Below are 23795 nucleotides of genomic sequence, written 5' to 3' on the forward strand. Positions count from 1 at the left end.
CACAATTTAATTAGGTCGTTTTGAATTTTGAATTTATTTTAAATGCGAAACGTCGCATGTGTCAAGGCAGTTGTGTTATGTTTATAACATATTATGTTTTTTCGGAATATTATTGTACTTGATGTTCGTTATAATTGGCAGTTGCATCTGAACAAATTGTATATAACTTTTATTTAATTTAAATGTTTAAATATATTATTTGTTGTAGTAAACAATATGGTATTATAATTTATATTTTATGTTTATTTTAAACAGATGACATTTAATTTATATTAGACATTATTTATGTTATACACAGATAAAATTAAATTTATAGTACCTACACATTGTAAATAAGTTACATTCCTCCATCAAGACTACAATATGCGATTGGAGTTAATTAAATTGCTAAATTTAGTACCATTATTGTGATTTTCTTTATTAGTAATTTTTAATTAAGGCACCCGGTGCTGGCTATTTATTAAGGAGCAAATTATTGGCAACCTAATTGACATATCGTTACGTGGTCGCACGATCTCGTGAGTGTGTACTGTGTGTTTGTGCAGTAGTGTAGATGGTTATGCCCACGCACTCGATAGTACATGACTATCCTTTAGAAAACCTATGGGAATATAATGAGATGGCAATGCGATATTGAAACCGCATTTCAATATATCCTACAACTTCAATTAAATCATAAATGTATGAATATAATATTTAGATATTGTTCTGAAATATACATATATTGTATATATATATATAATGCATAGTATCTGATTAGTGACGAATGGCGTATAACATATATTGCAAGCACGATAACAGGACACGATCCTTGGAATGACCAGGCGTGGGAATGAATTGATAATTAATTAAACAATGTCCTGTGAAATCCACAGATATGTCGATTGACTAAGGGGAAGTGGGAGAGCAGGAGGCCCTATAAAACCAGACCCGAAACGGCCTGTAGATTAGACGTGTGACACCACAGTACAGACGAGCACCTTCACGAAAGATAACTTAACAACTTTGTCGAATTAGACTTAGAATATTTTATGCAGAAGAATTCAATAAACAACTTACACTTTCAATCAGTCTAATTATTCTATTATTTCTTTCTATAATTTCATCAAAATGTTTTAAATGTAACACAAATAAAAGTAAATTTATAAAAAATCCTACAATTGGACATAATATTTACAATAAAAAATTAAATGACACAGATAAAATGATATTAGCTAAAGAACTTCATAAACCCCTTAGAAAAAAATTTCCTAAACGAAGAATTTTTACTAAAGGTATTGATGATTTATGGGCTGCTGATTTAGTTATAATGAGAAATTATTCTGATGAAAATGAGGGTTATTCTTATATAATAACTGTTATAGATACGTTTTCAAAATTTTCTTGGGCTTTAGAACTCAAAAAGAAAGATGGAATTAATGTTTCAGAAGCATTTCAAAAAATAATAAAACAAGCTATATCACAAAATCATCAAGCACCAAAATTACTTCACGCAGATAAAGGTTTGGAATTTGAAAATAAACATTTTAAAAAAGTTTTGCAAGAATATGGAATTAAAATGTATCACACCTAAAATGAAGAAAAATCGTCAATTATTGAAAGATTTAATAGGACATTAAACAGTAAAATGAGATTACATTTTGAAGTTACAAATTCTAAAAAATGGATTAAAATTTTACAAAGTTTAATAGATGAATATAATTTCAAAGACATACATCGATCTATTGGTATGAGACCTTGTGAAGTAAATAAATCTAACGAAGATGTTGTTTTTCACAAATTATTTTCTACAAAAAACAAACCTAAACCAAAAATTAAATTTAGTGTAGGTGATAGAGTAAGAATTACAGCTTCTAAAAAACATTTGGTAATAAATTTATTAAAAATTGGACAAAAGAAATATTTATAGTTAATGAAATTTTATACACAAATCCTATTACTTATAAAATTATAGATTTAAACAATGAAGAGATCTTAGGGAGTTTTTATAACCAAGAGTTACAAAAAACAAAATTTTAAATAATATTTTTAATAGAAATTATTCTATTAAAAAATTGAATGTAAAAAAAAATAATAAAGAATATAATAAAGAATGGATGGATTAAATAAAATTGAACCTTAAATTAAAGAAAATGATAACAATAATAAAATGGATGTATTAAATAAAAAAATATATCCTGCTAAAACTTGTGATAAATGTAATTTAACAGTTAAATACAGCAGTTGGTCTACTCATTTAAAATCTTATAATCATCAACAAAATGATATAGATCAAACAGTTTTACCTTTTAGATTTAATAAAACATACAAGGGTATACCAATTAATCAATATAGACTAAAAAATTTTAATTATTTGAAATTAATGCGAAATAATATGAAAAAGGTGGATAAGTGGATGTCGCTCTGCTGTACGGTAGGTTACAAGTGGGTCACTGTAATGGATGGTGTTAAATTTGAATTCAATGATATAATATCATTGTATAAGAAAAACGATTCTGAGCGAAAACAGTCAGTCAGCCTATGATTTTACTAAGTATATTTGATGATATTATTGTGAATAAAGTAATTTATATATAACCTATTTACGTGGAGCCTTGTTTTAAATTGTCAATCTTTAGCCATAAAAGTTAAACATTTTATACATTTTTAACCACAAAATAATTAATAAATTATAAATTTGATAAATGTTGTCAAAATTTGAACTTTAAATGCTTATGAAAAAAAATTGTGCCTATGTATTTTTAATATTTTTCAACTGCTATTAGAACGATATATCAGGAGCCTTATATTAAATTTTCACGCTTTTTTACCCAACAAATAAAAATTTATTGATATTTATAGAAAAAAAAACTAAAAAAATTGAAAAATGACAATGGCCGTAAACAGCTCAAAAAGAGTCAAAATATTCTCAACATTTTATGGTGTATAGAAAATGCTAATATAAACATTCAGTGAAATTTTCAAGTATCTACAGTCATTCGTTTTTTAATTACAATAAAATAAGAAAATTGTTACATGATAAATCGAGTAAATATCAAATGTTGTAAGAATATAAATTTCAGACGCTCATAAAAATTTAATTTAAGTTTCTTTTAGACATTTTTTTTTTGATAAAGGTAGACAAACTTATGAGTAATCTCATATTACATTTTCAAATTTTAGATTTAAAAAGAAAAATTTTTATGAATTCTCAACTCAAAATAATTTGCTATTTTTCGTGATTCTTCCGTATTTTGTCAAAATTTGAACTTTAAATGCTTATAATTAAAAACTGTGACTAAGGATTTTTAATTTTTTTCATCTGCCTTTGAAACAATAACCTAGGAGCCTTCTATTAAATTTTCAAGCTTTTTTAATCAACAGATAAAATTTTATTGATATTTATAGAAAAAAAAACTAAAAAAATTGAAAACTGACAACGGCCGTAAACAGCTCAAAAAGAGTCAAAATATTTTGTAAATTTTATGGTGTATAGAAAATGCTAATATAAACATTCAGTCAAAATTTCATGTCCATACGGTCATTTGTTTTAGAGTTACACCAAAAACCAAAATCGATTTTCTCGAAAACAGATTTTTGTGTAAAAATTCCCGTTTTTCCTTAATTTTTCTTTTGTTTTTCACGTCGCTTGTGAAAACTACTGGGAAATTTTTACTTTTGACCCCCCAAAGTACCAACTAGATTCACTTTCTTATCAGAAAAGTTACTATTGAAGAAAATCCAAGCACTTTTACTGTCCTAAAAGGTGATGACAGACACAAAAATAAAAATAAAAATAAAAAAAAAAACACACATCATTGTAAAATCAATACATTCATCGCTTCGCTCAGAATCTAAAAGTATAAAAAAAAATAAATGTTATGTGAAATTTTGTGCTTTTGAATACTATGAAAATTCTGAGAATGTTAAATATAATCTAAATGAAATTCCAATTGATGGAAATATTTTCATTATTAGTCAAGGAGATGTTTATTTTGGAAATGGAAAGCCTTATGTTTCTATTAAAAAAAAACTAAAAAAATTGAAAACTGACAATGTCCGTAAACAGCTCAAAAAGAGTCAAAATATTCTCAACATTTTATGGTGTATAGAAAATGCTAATATAAACATTCAGTGAAATTTTCAAGTATCTACAGTCATTCGTTTTTTAATTACAATAAAATAAGAAAATTGTTACATGAGAAATTGAGTAAATATCAAATGTTGTAAAAATATAAATTTCAGACGCTCTTAAAAATTTAATTTAAGTTTCTACTAGACATTTTTTTTTTGATAAAGGTATACAAACTTATGTGTAATCTTATATTACATTTTCAAATCTTAGATTTAAAAAGAAAAATTTTTATGAATTCTCAACTCAAAATAATTTGCTATTTTTCGTGATTTTTCCGTATTTTGTCAAAATTTGAACTTTAAATGCTTATAAATAAAAACTGTGACTAAGGATTTTTAATTTTTTTCATCTGCCTTTGAAACAATAACCTAGGAGCCTTCTATTAAATTTTCAAGCTTATAAATGAAATAAGGAATGGCATACCGAATCGACAAATTGACACCCAACTCTTATCCTCGGATGCAGACAGTTTTAGTATGCCCAATTTTACAATTGATATTTTCAAGGGTGGTCTGGGTAAAATTCCCTTGTCACACCATTTTTATGTTAATTTTTATGTACGTACAATATTAAAGTAGGTACGATAGTTTGTGTGTTTTGGGTGGAGTAACCCGGAGCACAATTTTGTATTTGTGTATAGCAAGGGAGTAGCACATACACGTTCGATTTACGTGAGTACTGTTTGTTTACCGTTAGTCCGCTCATATGTACGCTAAGGTAAGCAACTATTTATTATAGCCTGATAGTTGAATTTATATTATGATATCAATCCTTCTGGTAGAAATTTTGTAAACAGGATAAACAAAACAAAAATAAATAAACACCATAGTAAAACCACTAGCTTAATGACCTACATATTTTATCATCATTTAAATATGTATTACACATAAACAATCAAAAATATAGATTATTAAATATTAAATATAGACTTATATAATTCATATTAAAATCATGACATATAGGTATAATGCAAAAAGGTTATTTTAAAGGCTAATTATTTGTTATTAAATTTAAAAACTGAGAAAATTGACATATTAAGAAGGAACCTATATTTAATGACAGGTATTTATAATGAAGTTGTTTATTAGAAGTGTTGGGATTAGATAAGTATTTTTTATCTAGATAAAGATAAAGATAATATGATGAAATTGTATCTAGATAAAGATAAAAGATAACTGAATTCAAATCTATCTAGAAAAAGATTAAAGATAAATACATTTTTATCTAGATAAAAAAAAGAAGTTTTTTTTTAATACCTAATATAAAGTTTAACTTTTGAGAGTACAGCCTAGATACTACTTAGGACTTCAATATTATATAAACACCGGCTATATGTTTAAATTAATGTTAGCAGTGAACATTATTATTAATCAATAACTAAGGTAGATATAACTGAAAAAACATTTTCAAATTAGGTATAAATATCAAGAAAAAACTATTTTAAACAATTCGTTATAGAAAACTTTAATTATTATGAACCTTTACAACAGTTGTTGTATGTATTTAAATTTTTTTTTAGTAGATATACAATTATTGTTATTATGTAAAGTACATCTAATATCATGTATACTCAGGAGCGGACTGGCTGGGATGCTACAGCATCACTTGCCCTAAAATATATTTGCCTAATATTATTTATTATATATTTAAAGACTCCAGACCCCTAATGAACAGCAGATTGTTACCAACTTACGATTACTAGTATTCTATAACACTGTCCAACTTTGATTGAAAGTTGGTTGTAACTTGGTACTTATTTACTTTTTTAACGTATATTCAATATTTTTTTCAAAACAAAATAAAATATATTAATATTTTATAAATAATCTACATGTATTAAATTCGCCCCAACAATTTTTGTTATTTGCCCTTTCAATTGTGTAGCATTCCTTGCCATATTTTATCAATCCGCGCCAGTTTATACTATGTACATTGCATACAGTGGCGTAGCCAGGAACTTTTTATGGCATAGGGGGGGGGGGGGAGGTTCAGCAAATTTAAACTTACCATACTTTACTTCGTGGTATCGGATATTTATTTTTATTGTAAAAATATAACATATACATATGGTAAAAATTAAATTCATCAATTTATTAGATTTAAACAAATACAACTTATTAAACATTGTAAATAAAATACATAATAATTTATATAATGTCCGAATGTCAGGGTTAAAATAGTTATCACCTACAATACAATGTAATTACAATACTAAATCAATTTTTCTTTTTCTTTTTGCCAATTCATCCAACATTACTTCTGGATTAACTTCAATTGTCCTGTGAATATTTAGTTAGCGAAGCGAAGCGATAAATGTATTGATTTTACAATGATGTGTGCTTTTATTTTTATTTTTTTTTGTGTCTGTCATCACCTTTTAGGACAGTACAAGTGCTTGGATTTTCTTCAACAGTAACTTTTCTGTTAGGAAAGTGAATATAGTTGGTACTTTGGGGGGTCAAAAGTAAAAAGGTGGGCAAGTGGATGTCGCTCTGCTGTACTGTAGGTTACAAGTGGGTCACTGTATAATGGATGGTATTAAATTTGAATTCAATGATATATCATTGTATAAGAAAAACGATTCTGAGTGGAGACGATATGTCAGTCTAGGTATAAGACATATTATACACTTATCTATGGTATTAAAAAAAAAATTGACCTATAATAAATTCCAAATTAATCATATCACAATATCCATTAGGTACATATAACGCGTTATACATCAACAACAAACCGTGATACTATCATCATAATATATCGATGAAAATATTACAAATTAGAAGTTTCAAGTGCCCACGAATAATATTATACAATCACAACAAAATAACTAAAATAGTTATTCTAGGTTTTTATGTAATTTCGTCCAAATTTGAACTTAAAATGACTATACAAATAAACTGTGCTTGTGTATTTTTTAGATTTTTTGGTAACCGAATTATCTATTTACATGGAATCTTGTTTTAAATTTTCAATCCTTAGCTATAAAAACTGAACATTTTATAATTTATTAATTACAATGGTTGATAATTTTCGAGATTTTGATAAATTCTGTCCAAATTTGATCTTTAAATGCTTATAAAAAAAAACTGTGCCTATGTATTTTCAATATTTTTCAACTGCTATTGTAAAAATATATCAGGAGTCTTGTATTAAATTTTTACACTTTTTGGCCCAACAGATAAAACTTTATTGATATTTATAGAAAAAAAAACTAAAAAAATTGAAAACTGAAAATGCCCGTAAACAGCTCAAAAAGTGTCAAAATATTTTCAAAATTGTATGGTGTATAGGAAATGCTAATATAAACATTCAGTGAAATTTTCATGTATCTACAGTTATTCGTTTTTGAATTACAAGAAAATAAGGAAATCGGTACATGAGAAATCGAGTATCGAATATCTAATGTTGTAAAAATATGAATTTAAAACGCTCATAAAAATTTAATTTGACTTTCTTGTAGAAATTTGTTTTTTGATAAAGTTAGACAAACTTATGAGGAATCTTGTATTAGATTTTAAAATCTTAGATTTAAAAATAAAATTTTTTATGAATTTCTAACTCAAAATAATTTGCAAATTTTCGTGATTTTTCCGTATTTTTTCAAGATTTGAACTTTAAACGTGTATAAAAAAAAACTGTGACTAAGGATTTTTAATTTTTTTCATCTGCCTTTGAAACAATAACCTAGGAGCCTTCTATTAAATTTTCAAGCTTTTTTACCCAACAAATAAAATTTTATTGATATTTATAGAAAAAAAATTTAAAAAAACTGAAAACTGACAATGTCCGTAAACAGTTCAAAAAAAGTCAAATTATTTTCAAAATTGTATTGTGTATAGAAAATGCAAATATAAACAACCAGTGAAAATTTCATGCATCTACGGTCATTTGTTTTAGAGTTACACCAATAACCAAAATCGATTTTGTTAAAAATCGATTTTGCGTAAAAATTCCCGTTTTTCCTTAATTTTTCTTTTGTTTTTCACATCGCTTTTGAAAACTACTGGGAAATTAAAATTTTGACCTCCCCAATGCACCAACGATATTCACTTTCCCATCGAACAAGATACTGAAGTCGAAAATCGAAGCATTATTTCAACTACTTATCGTGTACACAGACACAAAAATAAAAAAATAAAAAAAAAATAAAAAAAAAAATAAAAAAAAAAATAAAAAAAAAAACACACATCATTGTAAAATCAATACATTCATCGTTTCACTCAGAATCTAAAATTGGTTGTATTTACTAAGTTTATGTCAAACATCAAATAGATAAGCTTTAATCTGACCAAAATGTATCGAGGAAAAAATCGTGGTTTCAATTAATTAGTTATCTTAATAATTTACCTTACTTTTATGCAAGGATATTTATATTTTTACATCTATTAAATTGAGAAATTAAATATCTGATAAAACCTTTAACGAAATGTATACTTGTAATTTGTTTTTATAGTTTATGTTTGATACCTTAAAACTTAAACTTTAAGAATACGGATTATCTTCAAAAATGACACAATATTATATCTTATATAAAAAAAAGTAGTTAATAGTTTGAAAAAAGGACATTTAAATTTAGTTACAGTGAATATTATTAAGATAAAATTAATAGTACCTATTAGATTAATTAAAAACATTCTAATTTAATTTAATAATTTATATTAATATATTTTTGTTTCAGTAAAATTTTCTGTCAAGGACCTATTCTGCATACCGTACAGATGTCTAAACTATTTCATGATTCTAAGACTTTTGTGGACATGAAAACTAAATGCAACTATGATGTTATTGAAAACCTCTTCATTTCAACCGAGTGGAGCAAAGATCTAAACATTCTGAATGAAACCATCAACACATGTTTCGAGAAAGAAGATTCTGAATTAAAAAAATGGATTCCTACTGATTGGGTCGAACATCCAAAATTTCTTGAAAGCATTATTACTTATCGTGTACACAGACACAAAAATAAAAAAAAAAATAAAAAAAAAATAAAAAAAAAATAAAAAAAAAACACACATCATTGTAAAATCAATACATTCATCGTTTCACTCCGAATCTAAAATTTCCCAGTAGTTTTCAAAAGCGACATGAAAAACAAAAGAAAAAATTACCTAATTAAACAGAGTGGGTTTATCTTTTTATTGTAAATTAAAAATATTACTTCACATACCATAATTTAAGCTTTCTTCTGTGATTAATTTTATTTATAACAAAAAGTAAATATTTGTTTTTCTTTGTTTTTAGTATTATAAATATGGTTCAGTCTTGGATTCCGTTATGTTCCCATATTTCTAATAGAGAAAACTGTAAGTTTTTTAGGTCCCCTGCAAATGATGTACTACGTAATAATTGGGCCAAAGCAGTAAGGTAGGTTGTTAACTTTAGTTCAATTTTTATACTATATCAAAATATAAAAATATAAATATATTTATTATGTACTATTGTTTGCCTCACCTAACCGGATGAGTAGAAAATAGCATAATCCACCACTCCGCCACCGACGCCTCCCACACACACACACAACACAAATTACTGTATATTTTATGTTTCTATGTCAATGTTGTCGTCCGTGAATCATTATTTAATATATAAATGTAGATAAGTGAATTATGTAATGCGGTCGCCGACGACCGATGTGCGGAAGATTAAGACGGCCGCCGCAGTCCACTTTCTCGCACCGGTGTTATCCAAAAGCGCAAATTATTGTTTTGTGTGCCGGTCGTCGTTCGTAAACATAATATTATATAGTATCACTTTGCAAGGCGCGAATCGCCAAATTTATAACATATTGTTGTTTGCATGTACGCAGATCGACGTTTTTTTTTTTTATATATATATCACTTGCACGAATTGCCGGTGTGACCGGTGAAATTAACTCCCAGTGATTTTTACTGGGGGAGTAATAATCGCCGGCAGTAATATTATTTCCTAAGCTAGCCGGCGATTATTACTCCCTCTATATTTTAACTCCACTTTATCTGGGGATCGCCGGAGCAAATAAACTGCAAGAATAAAATAAAAAAAAACTTATAAGAATTGTTTAGGTAGGATTATTCCATTACTTCTTATATTAATTATTAGATGATGATTTAAGTAAATATTAATCGTTTTATTTGTCACTATGCACGATTTTATACATACATAACTGGCTTTAAGTCATGTATCCCATGACACCGAGATGAACAATCCACCTTGTTAACTTTTTTTTCCTACATGAACCAATTGCGAGCACTAAATAAACGAAAATGTGTTTATGAGACTAATTAGATATTAAAAAAAATAATCTACATATAATATTATTATATTAAATTAGCTGATTCCGTGCACTTCATTGCCCGTTAAATGTATCAACTCTATATGACTCAAACTTTGTTCAATTCTTTATTTAATATTCGGTGTATGGTGTTTAAAATTTATCTTAACTTTTCCGTTGCCCGAAATAAAAATTCTGATTCGTAGCAGTATATTATCAGGTAGAGAATCTACCTACGGTAGATCGCGGACCCAGTGTCGGCCTGGGATCTAAAGAGCCCAGGAGGCAAATTATTCAAAGTGCCTCTCAAAAATACCAAATCTCAAAAAAATAATTTAAAAACGTTTTATAGATATTTATCACATAATATGGATTGATATATATATATATATATATATATATATAATATAAAGTAATATTATAATATCGATCAAACATCACAGTACGTATTTAAACATAACCATAGATTCCAAAATTATAATATAGTTATATATTATTATTACCACGGACTAAGATATTATGATTTTAGTATCATTAAAATAATAAAATGTATATTATATTATTTTTATAAAATTATTTAATGGATCCAAACACATACCATTGGGCTATATAATATATAGTAGGTAAATCTTGGTAAATAATTTCATTTATTTTTTGAAAAATACGGGTCGGGGCCTTGGAGGCGATCGCCTCCTGGCCGCCTGGACCAGGTCGACACTGCTGTTTGTAAGTAAATGCATGATTTAACTCTAAAGTATCAAAATTATACCAAGTTTGTTGTATTCCACCTATATGGTGGTTTACAATAATCAATTAATACAAAATCCTAACCTAACTGTATTAAAATCAGATGAAAAAAAAACCAAATTTAACCATTTTTAAACTAGCTTATCTATCTTCTTCCCATAGGTCTAATCCAGGGATGGCAAATAAGTGGCACGCGTGAGATTTTCGATGGCACTCGAAAAACTTTCATTTGTCCATATATATTTATATTAATAATATATATTTCACAACGACGTATTGTTATCTTATCTTTTTTTTTATTTAATAGTATTTAGTAATATTTAGAAATGCAGTTTGTCGCGTTCGGCTCTTAACAAAAATAAATATATAATAAATGTCAAGGGTGCCTTCACGACAAGGCGTTAGTTAAATATAAATACTAACAACCTTATGAATAGCAAAAGGAATTAATATAGATAATCCAACTGATATTGTGATAAATAATTGAATTTATTGATTTTATAAGTGATGTTAGGTACTTTGGTTAAGTATAATAAAATAAATAATAACAAGTGTGGAATGCCTATTTGGCACCCACCAGCTGAATAAAATATAAAGTAATAATAATATTGAAGTGCTTGATTAGCACACAAAAATAATAACAATAATATTGAATAATAATATAAAAACAGCTCGTCAGCTGGTTACCTGGAGAACTGGTGTCCGTTAGCGGCTTCGAACCAAACGCTACCGTCTCAGGATGCGCACATTTACACAATAAAAATACAATATTATAATAATTAAATGTGCAGCAACCCGAGAACGTACGACTAACGAGCCACCAGTTCAAACGAATAAATCACTGAACAGATGTAATTGACAACGACACAAAATTCACGTGCTTCTGTAAGTATCTTGTGGTACGCCCTGAATAGGGGAATAATATTAAATGATTGAACAGATCAAATGACTGAACGATACTTACAGAAGTAAATTCACAGAAGACGAGTAGTACAAGATGATTGAATATGTATGAAATATGAATGTATTGAATGAATGTTTGCTTCTTCAGCGAAAAATGAATGTATTTAGGTTAATGAAACAATGTGCTCTGGCTGGCAGTTGACTTCGACCGAACAGCTCGAGAGGCAAAAAGAAAAGAAAAAAAAAGAACGAATGTGTTGAGTTGAATATGATGCTTTTACGAAAACGAATGAATATTTGAATGACCAATGAAAAAACGCATAACTCACGAAAATGCGATCAGTACCACCTTAAACATTTAATACGACGAAATACAGACTTTCGGTGGCACTGAAAGCGGTACACAACTTTATGAATAACGAAAAACATTAAAAATACACGAAAAAATAATATGAAACTATAACCCTTAGATCATATACAATGGATGGAGCTACTTTAATCATTTGCTGTGTCCAACATAACCCCCCACTTATTAGTTATTTTATAGTGATTGTTGGCAAAACGCATGCGTAATAACTCGTTGTACCTTGAAATCAAATGGGCGGTGGGGATGGAATGTAAAGCAGCATAGGCGCAACGCATGCGCAATAACTCGTTGTACCTTGAAATTAAATGGGTAGTGGGGGGTTATGTTGGACACAGCTCGGTATACGAGAAATACACACATGGCTCCATCCATTGTATATGATCTAAGCTATAACCGTTGGAATACGCACATTGCCCACTATCAGTAAGATAACACAATGTCACAATCTGACGGTGGGACAAAGCGCGCACTCCCCGATCCGTTGTCGTGAATCACACACACACATGCACACACCAGACAGCCAGCTGATTTGCTGTTGGCGCGGAAACGAAAACATTAATTTGTTTGCGGAGCGAACACAGTTAATCAATTTGCAAACTAATCCAATTTGGACAAACAAATTTGTGAATATGCGAGAGCGTATCGAAGAAATGGAACGTCATCGAATACATAACAAAGAAACAGATTGCGGTGTTGACAACATAATATTAGAAGTATGGAATAATATTCCAGAAAATTTTACTTCTGTCAAAAAGTTGGCAATTTCATTGTTAACAATTTTTTCTTCAACATATGCTTGCGAAAGTCTCTTTTCGGTATTAAATCATACACATTCAAAGGCTAGGAACAGATTAATGGAGGAAGATTCGGCAGCATGTATTGCCTTGCAATCAACATCATATCAACCAGATATAAAAAACCTTTCAACCAATATGAAGCAAAAGATTTCTAATAAACAATAATAATTTAATATTTTTTTTACATTATTTCCATTTTTACATAATTTTCTACATCATTAATTTTTCATTTATATTTTGTATTTGTATTTTGCTGTGTTAATAAAAATAATAATGGCACGGTTGAAAATTTTTTTTGAATTATGTCATAAATTGGCACGTAGAAAAAATCCTATTTGCCATCCCTGGTCTAATCTATACACAAACATTCATTTATATATATGTTATAAGGTGAATGTCGACATTTGATGAATGTTGACATTCACCGAAATTTCTGGTCAATTTCTTCTTAGATGTAGAACTAGTGAATGTTGACATTTTGTAAAAAAAAATTGCAAACAGCACAGGGTCCGCAATCTACCTGCGGTAGATTGCCTACCTGATAATATACTGCTGCGAATCAGAATTTTTATTACAGGCAACAGAAAAGTTAAGATAAATTTTGAACACCATACACCGAATATTAAATAACGAATTGAACAAATTTCGAGTCATATAGAGTTGGTACATTTAACGGGCAACGAAGTGCACGGGATCAGCTATATATATATATTGACAAAAAATAATAATGACAACAAACATACCCGATTAACCAATAGCAACCAATACATAATTCACTATTATTATTTTAATCTGCAACAATATGTAGATGGACTAAATTGTTGTATTTTCGACATCAAGATTTCCTACTTTTCCGATGGATTTTCCTAAAATTTTCTTTCGTAAAAACCTTCTCTTGGCAATGACAAACATCTTAAAAAAAATTTAAGCCAAATCGGACCAGCCGTTCTCGATTTATTAGGTAACATACATTTTCACGCTCCATTTTTATATATATATAGATAAAAAAACTAGGTATTTCAGTGGTTAGGCCATGTCACCTTTAATTATGATAAAAATATATAATGAAAATATAATATTATACAATGACCGCAGCTGGTAACTTGAGGTACCTTTTATAATTTAGAAGTTAAAGTTTATAACTAGTAAGTGATAAACCACGATTTCTACAACGAATGAATACCTGTTTAAAAAAAAGAAATACCTATAAATGTCTTCGTTTTGCAATTTACTAATACTGATGCTGCTTGCAAAATATTTTTATACTTGGAATAAGATGGACAACAATTTAGTCAAAAAAAGGTTTGGAAGAAAATGGAATCCAACCTTTTGTTGGAGGAAAATGGACAGTAGAGGAAAACAGTATCTCATTTTTTGAGGAAATGGACAGGCAGCACCAGCAGCATTTTACATACAAGCTATTAGTCAAAAATTTATTATTTTGAGACTATTTTAAATATCGTCTTGGAAATCAAATATGTGTATATTATTTTCAAAATTATTCGTCATACTTCAGATTGTTTTTTTGGTAATAGTTATGTATACAATTTTATTTATGATTCGAATCAAATTATTAAACATTTATTTATTTTATATTTCATACAACACCATTTAATGTTTAATTAATATTAAAGTACTTCAAAATTAAAACATAATAAGTACATTTTTATTTTTTGGTACCTACCTAGATAAACAATTAACTATTAAGTAGCTAGTTCAAAGTTCCAAATCACCACATATATTATTTATTTTGTGAGCGCAAGGCGCTAGATATTATTATTTTTATTACACAGGATAGGTAGCAGCTGGCCAGCCGAGCACCGTCATATTTGTGAGTTTTTTTATTATATATTTATATATTATATATTATCATTGGTATTATTATTAATTTTTATATTGCTGTTGAGCCAAAAGGGCTGTATATTATAATTTCAATCACAGCTCAAATAGCTGTAGCTACAAATTATTACAAATCTATTGTCCTTTTACCAATAACACAGAAATTTAAATACCGTTATTTTTTTGTTACCATTCTTAATTTTACCTTTCTGTCAATAGTTTTAAGCTTACACACACACATGTGTATATATACACACCGACACACATCATTGCACCACATAGCTCACTAGTATTTACGCGGCGAACCCAACCAATAGTAGTTGAGCTATAACACCACTATACGCCACAACAGGTCGGTCGGTGCGTGAGTAAGGAGCGCGAAGTATTTTGGTGACCGGGCGGCATGCACTATCATTGTACATACCCGGCCCGTACAACTATTTATATTGGAAACATTTCCTTGTTATTATGTGTAGAAAATCAGATGCTGTACCCACAAAAAATACAAAAATGTGCAGTTGTCATTTTAAGGAAGGATTGAAAATCAATGGTCTTAGTATTTTTTTGTTGAATAAAAATTCACATTTTAATTTCGTTTCTCCAGAAAAATTCACAAAGTATGCTGCAATATCCTTTTGTAGTTTTTTCCAAGTTGAATTTTTATGCACGATATATGTTGTGACTAACTAACCATAATACTTTCGTATGTTTCAATAATTGTTATTTCTATGTGTGAAGAAGTATTTATTGAATTTGAACAACATTATTTATGTCCTAAGTATTATTTTCATTAGATAGTGCATGAACTATTTGTAATTACTAATGTATCTATTATAAAATGTAGATGAAGATGATTGATTTAGAATAAATTTTTCCATCAGTGTTATGTTGTATTTAATTTAATTAATGAATTTACATTTGTGTAGAAGAATGTTATTTTTAATATTAAAGGCGCCAAAAAATACTTGTTGAAAATGTAAATGATATGAATAATGAAGAATCTATGAACAATAAACTTAATTGTGAAATTGAAACTATGAGTATGCCCAATGAAGAAGGACCTTCCAGTAACAATGTTATAAAAGAAAAAAATCAATTGATTCAGTCACTTCAATCTATAGTCTGTCTCAAAGTAGAAGACACCGGGCGGCCGACCGGTTTTCGTTCGGTATGCGCATCTGCTCCCCTCCAGTTTGCGCGCCAGGTGATCTACGCGGTCGTCCACATACCAATTAAACAACCGTTATACAGTATACACCGTACACAAAATATTTTATTGCTGTCTGCGATTGACTACGTCTCGCTCTGCACGTCGTTTGCACTATCACTATAACCTAATCGTATTTTGATTTGTATTTTTTGTATTTTTGCCGTGTATAGTTTTTTTAAGTATATTTACGCCATGGACAACGAAGTTTCAGATTTTACATCACCAGCGAAGAAAAATAAGAGAGGAAAGGTAAGAAAATTGTTATGAAATATTATAATATAAAAAAAGTCTTTATATATATATTAATAATTCGATACTAAAAAAATATCCTGTACAATTTTGCAAGTAAAATAATATTTCGTTACACTCGTAATATTATTTACAAAAACAAAATATTTTTTCTGATTTTCATTTTTTTTTAATTTTTTTTTTATCTTTTAATGGTAATTTATATAATTTAATGTTAAAAGTTGATTGCTTAACATCATTTATACGTTATATTAATACAAGCATTAATTTCTTACGAGGATTTTACTCATTTTTATTTTTCAACTAATAGTATTCTATGCTTAAACACATTTTTTTTCTTTTTTCTTTTTAGTGGGTTTCTTCACAGCAGAAGGAAATGATTGTCAACCATTACAAAAGCAAAGTCCAAGCGAACCCAAAAATCACAATACGTGAAGCCCGGACAATCATTTCAAAAGAATTGGGGATTGGAGAAAAAACCATATCCAATACATTAAAAGAATACCGTGAAACTAAAACCGTCAGTTCACCAAATAAAGAACGGATCCATAAAAATGTGATTTCGAAGACGGATGATTTTGATAAATATGCCATAAGAAGAAAAATTCACAATTTATGGATAAATCGTGAGTTACCCACGCTTGACAAAATACTTTCGGTCGTCAACGAAGATGAAAGTCTACCATCTTTTTCCCGAGCGACATTACATCGACTTTTAAAATCGATGGATTTCGTTTACACCAAAAGAGGACGAAACAGTGCGCTTTTAGACTCCAATGAACTTATTCTTTGGCGGAGGAGATATTTGCGAAATATCAAAAAATATCGTGAGGAAGGTCGTCCAATTTACTATCTGGACGAAACGTGGGTTAATGCTGGAGACGTCAATACCAAAGTGTGGGTCGACAAAACTGTCCAATCTAGTCAACATGCGTTTTCCCAGGGCCTTTCAACTGGTCCCGTAAATCCGAGTGGTAAGGGGAAACGATTAATAGTCGTTCATATTGGCTCTGAAGATGGATTCGTTCCTGGAGGATTATTGTCGTTCGAGTCGAAAAAGAACACTAGTGACTATCATGACGAAATGAATGGGCAAAGTTTCCGTGATTGGTTACTATGTGTTTTGCCGAAATTAAAAGATAACGCGGTAATCGTTATGGATAACGCTCCTTACCATTCGGTAAAATTAGAGAAATGTCCAACAACAAATTGGAAGAAAGCGAACATTATTGAATGGCTTCAAAGCAAAGGGGAGGTAATTGATAGCACTATGATTATACCAGAATTATTGGATATTGTGAAACAACTAAAACCATTGTACGACAAATACGAAATCGATGAACTAGTTTCACAACACAATAAAACAGTGCTACGATTACCTCCATACCACTGCGAACTCAATCCGATTGAAATGGCTTGGTCGGTAATCAAAAACCACGTAAAATCGAATAACAAGACTTTCAAGCTTAAAGATGTCCAAAAGCTCTTGATTGAAGGCGTAAATAAAGTCACTGAAGAAATGTGGAGAAATTTTATAAGCCACACTGAAAATGAAGAGGACAAATTTTGGAACATCGATATGATTGTGGACGAGTTAATGGCTGAACGACAAGATTTAGTTATGACGATCGGCCAGAGCGATGACGACGACGATGATTCATTTTCTGATTTGGATTAATTGTGTATATAGTAACTGTAAATTTTTTTTTATTTATATTTGACGAAGATGTTATTCAGATTTATTTTTTTGCATAACGTATAATTTTTAAAGACTGTTTTCTGATTAATCATGTGAATATAAATGTAAATAAAATACCAATTTTTTGTTGCATAATTTTATATAGACGTATATTTAAAATGAATTGCACTAAAAATGTTTTTTTTATACCTGGTGTTTAAATATAAAAATTATGGTAAAAAACTATAATAAAGTTTCTTATTCATTTTTAAACCACAAATTTTTTGTTTTTTTTTATTTATTGATACTTGTAGTGTTATTTTTTGACGACAAAATGTATTTCAACATGGTTCAGAACATGGTAGAATTTGAAGAAAAAATATTTTCTCGAAATAATTCAAATATTATAGGTTACTTTACAGAAAAAATATAAAAATTACACAGTTATGCATTTTTAAACATTATACAACAATTTTTATAAATACCTTTTAATGAAAAAATAAATTATGAAACTTCATATTTGTACTTCTATGTACACACATTGTCAACGTATGGCGTATGCAGGCCGACGTCGATAGTTTTATTATTTTTCTATTTATTATTTGTACTCGGTGTATGCTACCGCTTTCGTATTGCCGTCGGAAGTTGTCGACTATTCGGTTTACGTCGGCTGTCGATTTCGTCTCATAGTGGGGGAAAATCGGGCAACGAGCTTCCGCGGCCGTCAGTCGCGATGCGCGAAACCGGTGTATTCTACTTTGAGACAGAGTATAAAAATGATGGTTTAAAAAAACACATTATATTTCTTAAAAACCGTTCTTTTGGCTACCACTCTATATATTCCAATAGCAAAATGTTTGATTTTTATTATGGCATTAGTAAAGTTATGTTTGATATTATTATTGAATTGGTTTCTGAAGTTCAAATTAATTATTATTGTACTTGGAGTGTGTAAAGTTATGTTTAAATGACCAAGTTCTTATGACTTTAAACTTTTGATTAAACTTATGTTATACAGACTTAGCATTCAGATTTGGAATTAGTGAATCTACAGTTGGCAATAATATAATAACTTTCATTAGCGTTCTTCATGATATTTTATTTGTTAGCTAAATGAGTAAAGTACCATCTCAAAATAAAAACCTAATAGAGGCTAATTATTGGTTATTAAATTTAAAAAAACTAATTATTCTTAATTACTGTTAATATTGTTTTTTCAACATTAATACATCAATGTTTTGTATGAGGTTATTTTTGAAATATATCGACCATTTCTGACCAGTGATTGATGTTGATTTTTGGAATTGATTGGGAATTACAGAGTTGCAAATCAGCCATTGCAGGTTTTAAAAATACTTGTTTCTGCATCATTGTAATATTATTGCTGTTATCACAAAAGACTCTGGCAAGCGTTACTTTTCTGATTTCTGTCAGTTGATCTTAAATTAAAAAAATATAGTTAAAATTAAGATCATTCATTAAAAATATTTCAGATATTCTAACCTTCATTGAATACTTTTGGTAAATCGTAAAAATATCTATCTGCAATTCTAGTTCTTATAAACTGTTCTCTAATGATACATCTCATCGTTGGGCCAACCATTGAGTCGTCTTCATGTTTCTCAAACAATGCACCTACCAATAGCTCTATATCTCTCCAATTTTTGTATTGCTTCAACAGTCTATCAGTTGACTAAATATTATAATATACAGGATTAAAATAATCAGTATATTATTATTGAATATTTCAAATACTTTTAAACTTACACCTTCAACCATGATCTCAGACAAATCTTTCATGTTTTCTATGTCTTTTAGTCCACAATATTTTCTAAATTCTGTGTAGCGTGGAATACCATGATCACGGGTTCGTTGTATATCCAAACTGAAAATGTCCATTCCAAACCTGTTTTCTGGATGAACAGTGTATAAATAATTTGTAAGCTGAAAAAAATTTTGAATCACTTATATTAGAAAATCTAAACATATAATACAGTCTGTCATATGGATGATGTCATCATTATTTATGAGTTGTATAAAATGTCATTGCATTATTTTGATTGTATTTCAAAAACCTACCGTTTCAGTAAATAGCATATCGACTTTTTGTGTATTTTGAGTAGATAGCCCTCTGACAAGCTGATCCATGTAATTTAATAGTAAACCAGTTGGTCGGTTGTAATGTTGTTTTAGTGAAAGACTTACGTTGATCTCTCAGTTTTCCGTATATAAGCTAAACAAAAATGTACATACAAATTAATAATGAGAAGTAGGATAAAGATCACTAAATGTGATGATTCATTTTAAAACAAAAGCACAGCAATCAACATCTCAATATATTGTTATGTTTTTTACCTAATGAAATTTGAGGTGGGCACATATACATATTATAAAGTTTGTAGAATGTAAACAGTCGTCAATATAATTTTATTCAATATTTTATATGTAGTATAGGTGGATATATATTCTAAAAATTATAAATTAAGTGAATTCCACCTGTTGAAGTTCTCTCTTTCTCTTGCACACACACGATATAGGATTTAAGACGTGTTCTTTGGCCTTTGCCAAACATATTAAATTTTCTAATGAAGGGATGAAAATTTTGAAAACAGATTTGAATTTGTCGTCGAGTCTTGAAATCTACTTTTCCGCATTTTTTATATTATTTCCCAAATTTATAAAAACGTTATGTTAAAAAAAGAGGAATTAAAAAATCGCGGTATTTCAATTTTTGGAGACATTTAAATCAAAAAATCAAAAATGTGGGAAAGTCAATTTCAAGTAGACTTGAAGACAAATTCAAATCTGTTTTTAGAATTCTTATCACTTGCTTCATCAGATAAATTGTTGTGTGTGTTAGACAAAGACAGAAAATCACGGTATTGAATAACCTTAAGACAAGCGTGGCAAAATGTGTTGGAGAGACAGTAGAATTTTACTATATTTTTATAAACGACCGCAACGCTCGCGCAGACATGGTAGTCCCGCCTCTTGTTGTCGTGAAACTTAAGAAGAGTGTAAATATGCAAATTATCGATAAGGACTAAGTGAAATATTTGTATATGCTCTGTACCCATGAACATGATTGTGGCCTAAAACTGTGTTTGGTTTTATTTCAGTAATTTTAACTTTCTACAGTTTAAAAAAGAACAGTTGTGGTACTTATTGTACTTATAGTCATTGAAGGAATAAACGAATAACTGACAAGCCCATACTATCATATTTCAGAAAACCTTACAGCGCTAATCTAATTTTTTTTAAATGATCCACTCTAAGTGTAGGAGGTTAAGCCGTCAAAGCATGTGGGGGCTTGTATGACTATAAAATAGTAGGTAACAAATTCATAGGTGAGTTCCAACATTTTGATAAATCATAATAGGTATATAACATAATATTTAATAAATATTATGTTATTTCCTAAATGGGAAAAAAGGTTGGGTAGTTATATTAGATCCTACGGTTCTTATTTTGTTGTATGTATTTACCTGAAAATGTTGGAGGATTTCAATAGTTTTAAAAATATCATGAATATTTATATTGTTATAATCTAGCAGTTGATTCAACAGCTTAGCTTATAAAGTCGCAAGTAGCAAGACCGATGTTGATTGGATTGATAGGATTTTGTTGAAATAATAATAGTCAGGTGTTGAAGAATAAGTTTGAATTTATAAACTGTCTCAGAAAATTCTCTAAGTCCAAAGATTAACACAATGTTCATACAGTCTAGCGCGAAGGTACTCGCAAGTAGAATGAGTATACACGTCTAATCTACAGGCCGTTTCGGGTCTGATTTTATAGGGCCTCCTGCTCTCCTACTTCCCTTAGTCTATCGATATGTCCGTGGACCTCACAGGACGTGATTCAAAAATTATCTATACATTCCCACGCCTGGCTATTCCATGAATCATATCCCATTATCATCTTTACCATATATGTTATATGTCATTCGTTAATATTCAGATACTATGCGTTATTGTTATATATATATATATATATATATATATATTATACGTAATAATCATGTATCATATTCACATGACTATGATATATGATTGGTTATATTTCTACTGTAAGCTTTTTTATATAGTTGTTCAGAAATGCGTACTATGGTTTAATTAATGTATTCTAAATACGAGTGATCGGCCATCTGGTCGTGGATCACCACCCCCTTTCTTATAGTATGTGAACCTGCTCGTATATGACTAATCCTTGATTACTTTCTTAACCTGTTTTAGGTGAGGTTGTTCATCCCATTGGAATGCGATCCCAAGGTTGCCTTGTTCTCTCGTTATACACCTACAGCGTATTTTAATAAGATTTATGACGTTGATTTATATATTTAAATTACAAGCTATTCTTTAACTAATCTTCTATGTTATCTAATATACCTTAAGACGAAACGATTACAATAATATAGTATGTAAATTATTGGGTTAATACAATATATTATTCTGCGTAGGAAATTATGTATACAATTTTTTTCCACCGTGGAATAACTTACATCCGTGACACGTAATTCTTATATTCGCGTCGGAACTTACAAAAATATTTTCTAGGAATTAATATATTTAATTTACAAGCTTGTACTGTAGACTATTGCCCAAGCACGTGCCACTCCATACCGATGACACTACAGACTAGCGTTCAACGTGGTACTTGATTCCAGAGATTAAAAGCATTCTAATTTTTACAAAATAATAAAGATTTAGCTATAACTTTTTTTAAATTGGAAACAGACATGTTTTTTTTATGCATTTATCCGCAGAATATTGTTATGAACAAGGTAATATTAATATTATACCAGGTCTGTACGAACCTGATGGTGTCACTAATCATGGAATTAGCGAACGGTAATATTGCGGTAGCGAAGCTGTTGCTGACGCTCGGGTCGGTGGTCTCGTTGTACGCGTTACTATACCCTTTCTTCGATAGTTCAAGCCCGTTCTGCCTGGTATAGTTTTCCCCGAGCAGCGCTGGCATCCACTCAGCGTAAGTAATGTGCTGTATGGACGCCGTAACGATTTTCCTGGCCTCCTGAAAAATACGTTCGTCGTCCCAGTGCGGGTTGACGTGGGACAGAAGTTTGGCCAACCGATTGTGTTCCCTCATCCACAATGTGTGCATAACCGTCAGTTGAGGAAGCGCGTTTACCCGGCTGTCACCAGCCCTATAGCACGTGCCGCTGCCATACTGACAGGCGTTTGATTCGGTGTCTTCCAGTGGCATATACTGCGGCTCTAGCGAGTCGCCTTGGCTTTTGTTATCGCAGCACAAGCTTGTCAACAGTTGGCCGTCCAAGTTGGTCCTCAACGACCACGTCCGTTTCGCCGACGAACCATATATCATCGACCCATCTAAATAATGAGTAGCTTGGTTCATCTGCGAAAAATAACCATGTTAAGAAGTTAAATTTGTAATTTTCTATGATTTTAGAGGAATTATAAAAGTTAGTTCTTAGCACTAAATTGGAATATCAAAAATGTGCATCACTCGAGTTTAGATCTAAACGGACGCTGCCTTTTTTTTGTAGATTGATTTCTTTTTTAAACTTAAATTAAAAATGTAAAGGCAGTATACAAACTTACCAATCTGGTAATTTTTTACATTATTTTAATTATTATAACAAACATAAATATACGTC

The 23795-nt window shown here is 29.5% G+C and overlaps 1 protein-coding gene and 1 pseudogene across 1 annotated transcript; one reads left to right on the forward strand and one right to left on the reverse strand.

Moving 5' to 3' along the window:
• Positions 1-16199: 16199 nt before the first annotated feature.
• LOC132935347 (uncharacterized) lies at positions 16200-18425 on the forward strand. Its single transcript, XM_061001872.1, has 2 exons — positions 16200-16476; positions 16829-18425. The coding sequence occupies exons 1-2, from the start codon at positions 16420-16422 to the stop codon at positions 18152-18154; spliced, it is 1383 nt and encodes a 460-aa protein (XP_060857855.1). The 5' UTR covers positions 16200-16419; the 3' UTR covers positions 18155-18425.
• Positions 18426-19402: 977 nt separating this feature from the next.
• On the reverse strand, positions 19403-23533 carry LOC132936777 (peroxidase-like; annotated as a pseudogene).
• Between the last annotated feature and the right edge of the window lie 262 nt (positions 23534-23795).

Source organism: Metopolophium dirhodum, chromosome 1, assembly GCF_019925205.1.
Source record: "Metopolophium dirhodum isolate CAU chromosome 1, ASM1992520v1, whole genome shotgun sequence".
NCBI classification, from domain to species: domain Eukaryota; kingdom Metazoa; phylum Arthropoda; class Insecta; order Hemiptera; family Aphididae; genus Metopolophium; species Metopolophium dirhodum.

Bases quoted from the DNA above. Each gene is read 5' to 3' on its own strand.
- LOC132935347 (XM_061001872.1), top strand. From the start codon at position 16,420: ATGGACAACGAAGTTTCAGATTTTACATCACCAGCGAAGAAAAATAAG. The intron at 16,477-16,828 runs GTAAGAAAATTG...TTTTCTTTTTAG, and splicing joins AGAAAAATAAGAGAGGAAAG to TGGGTTTCTTCACAGCAGAA.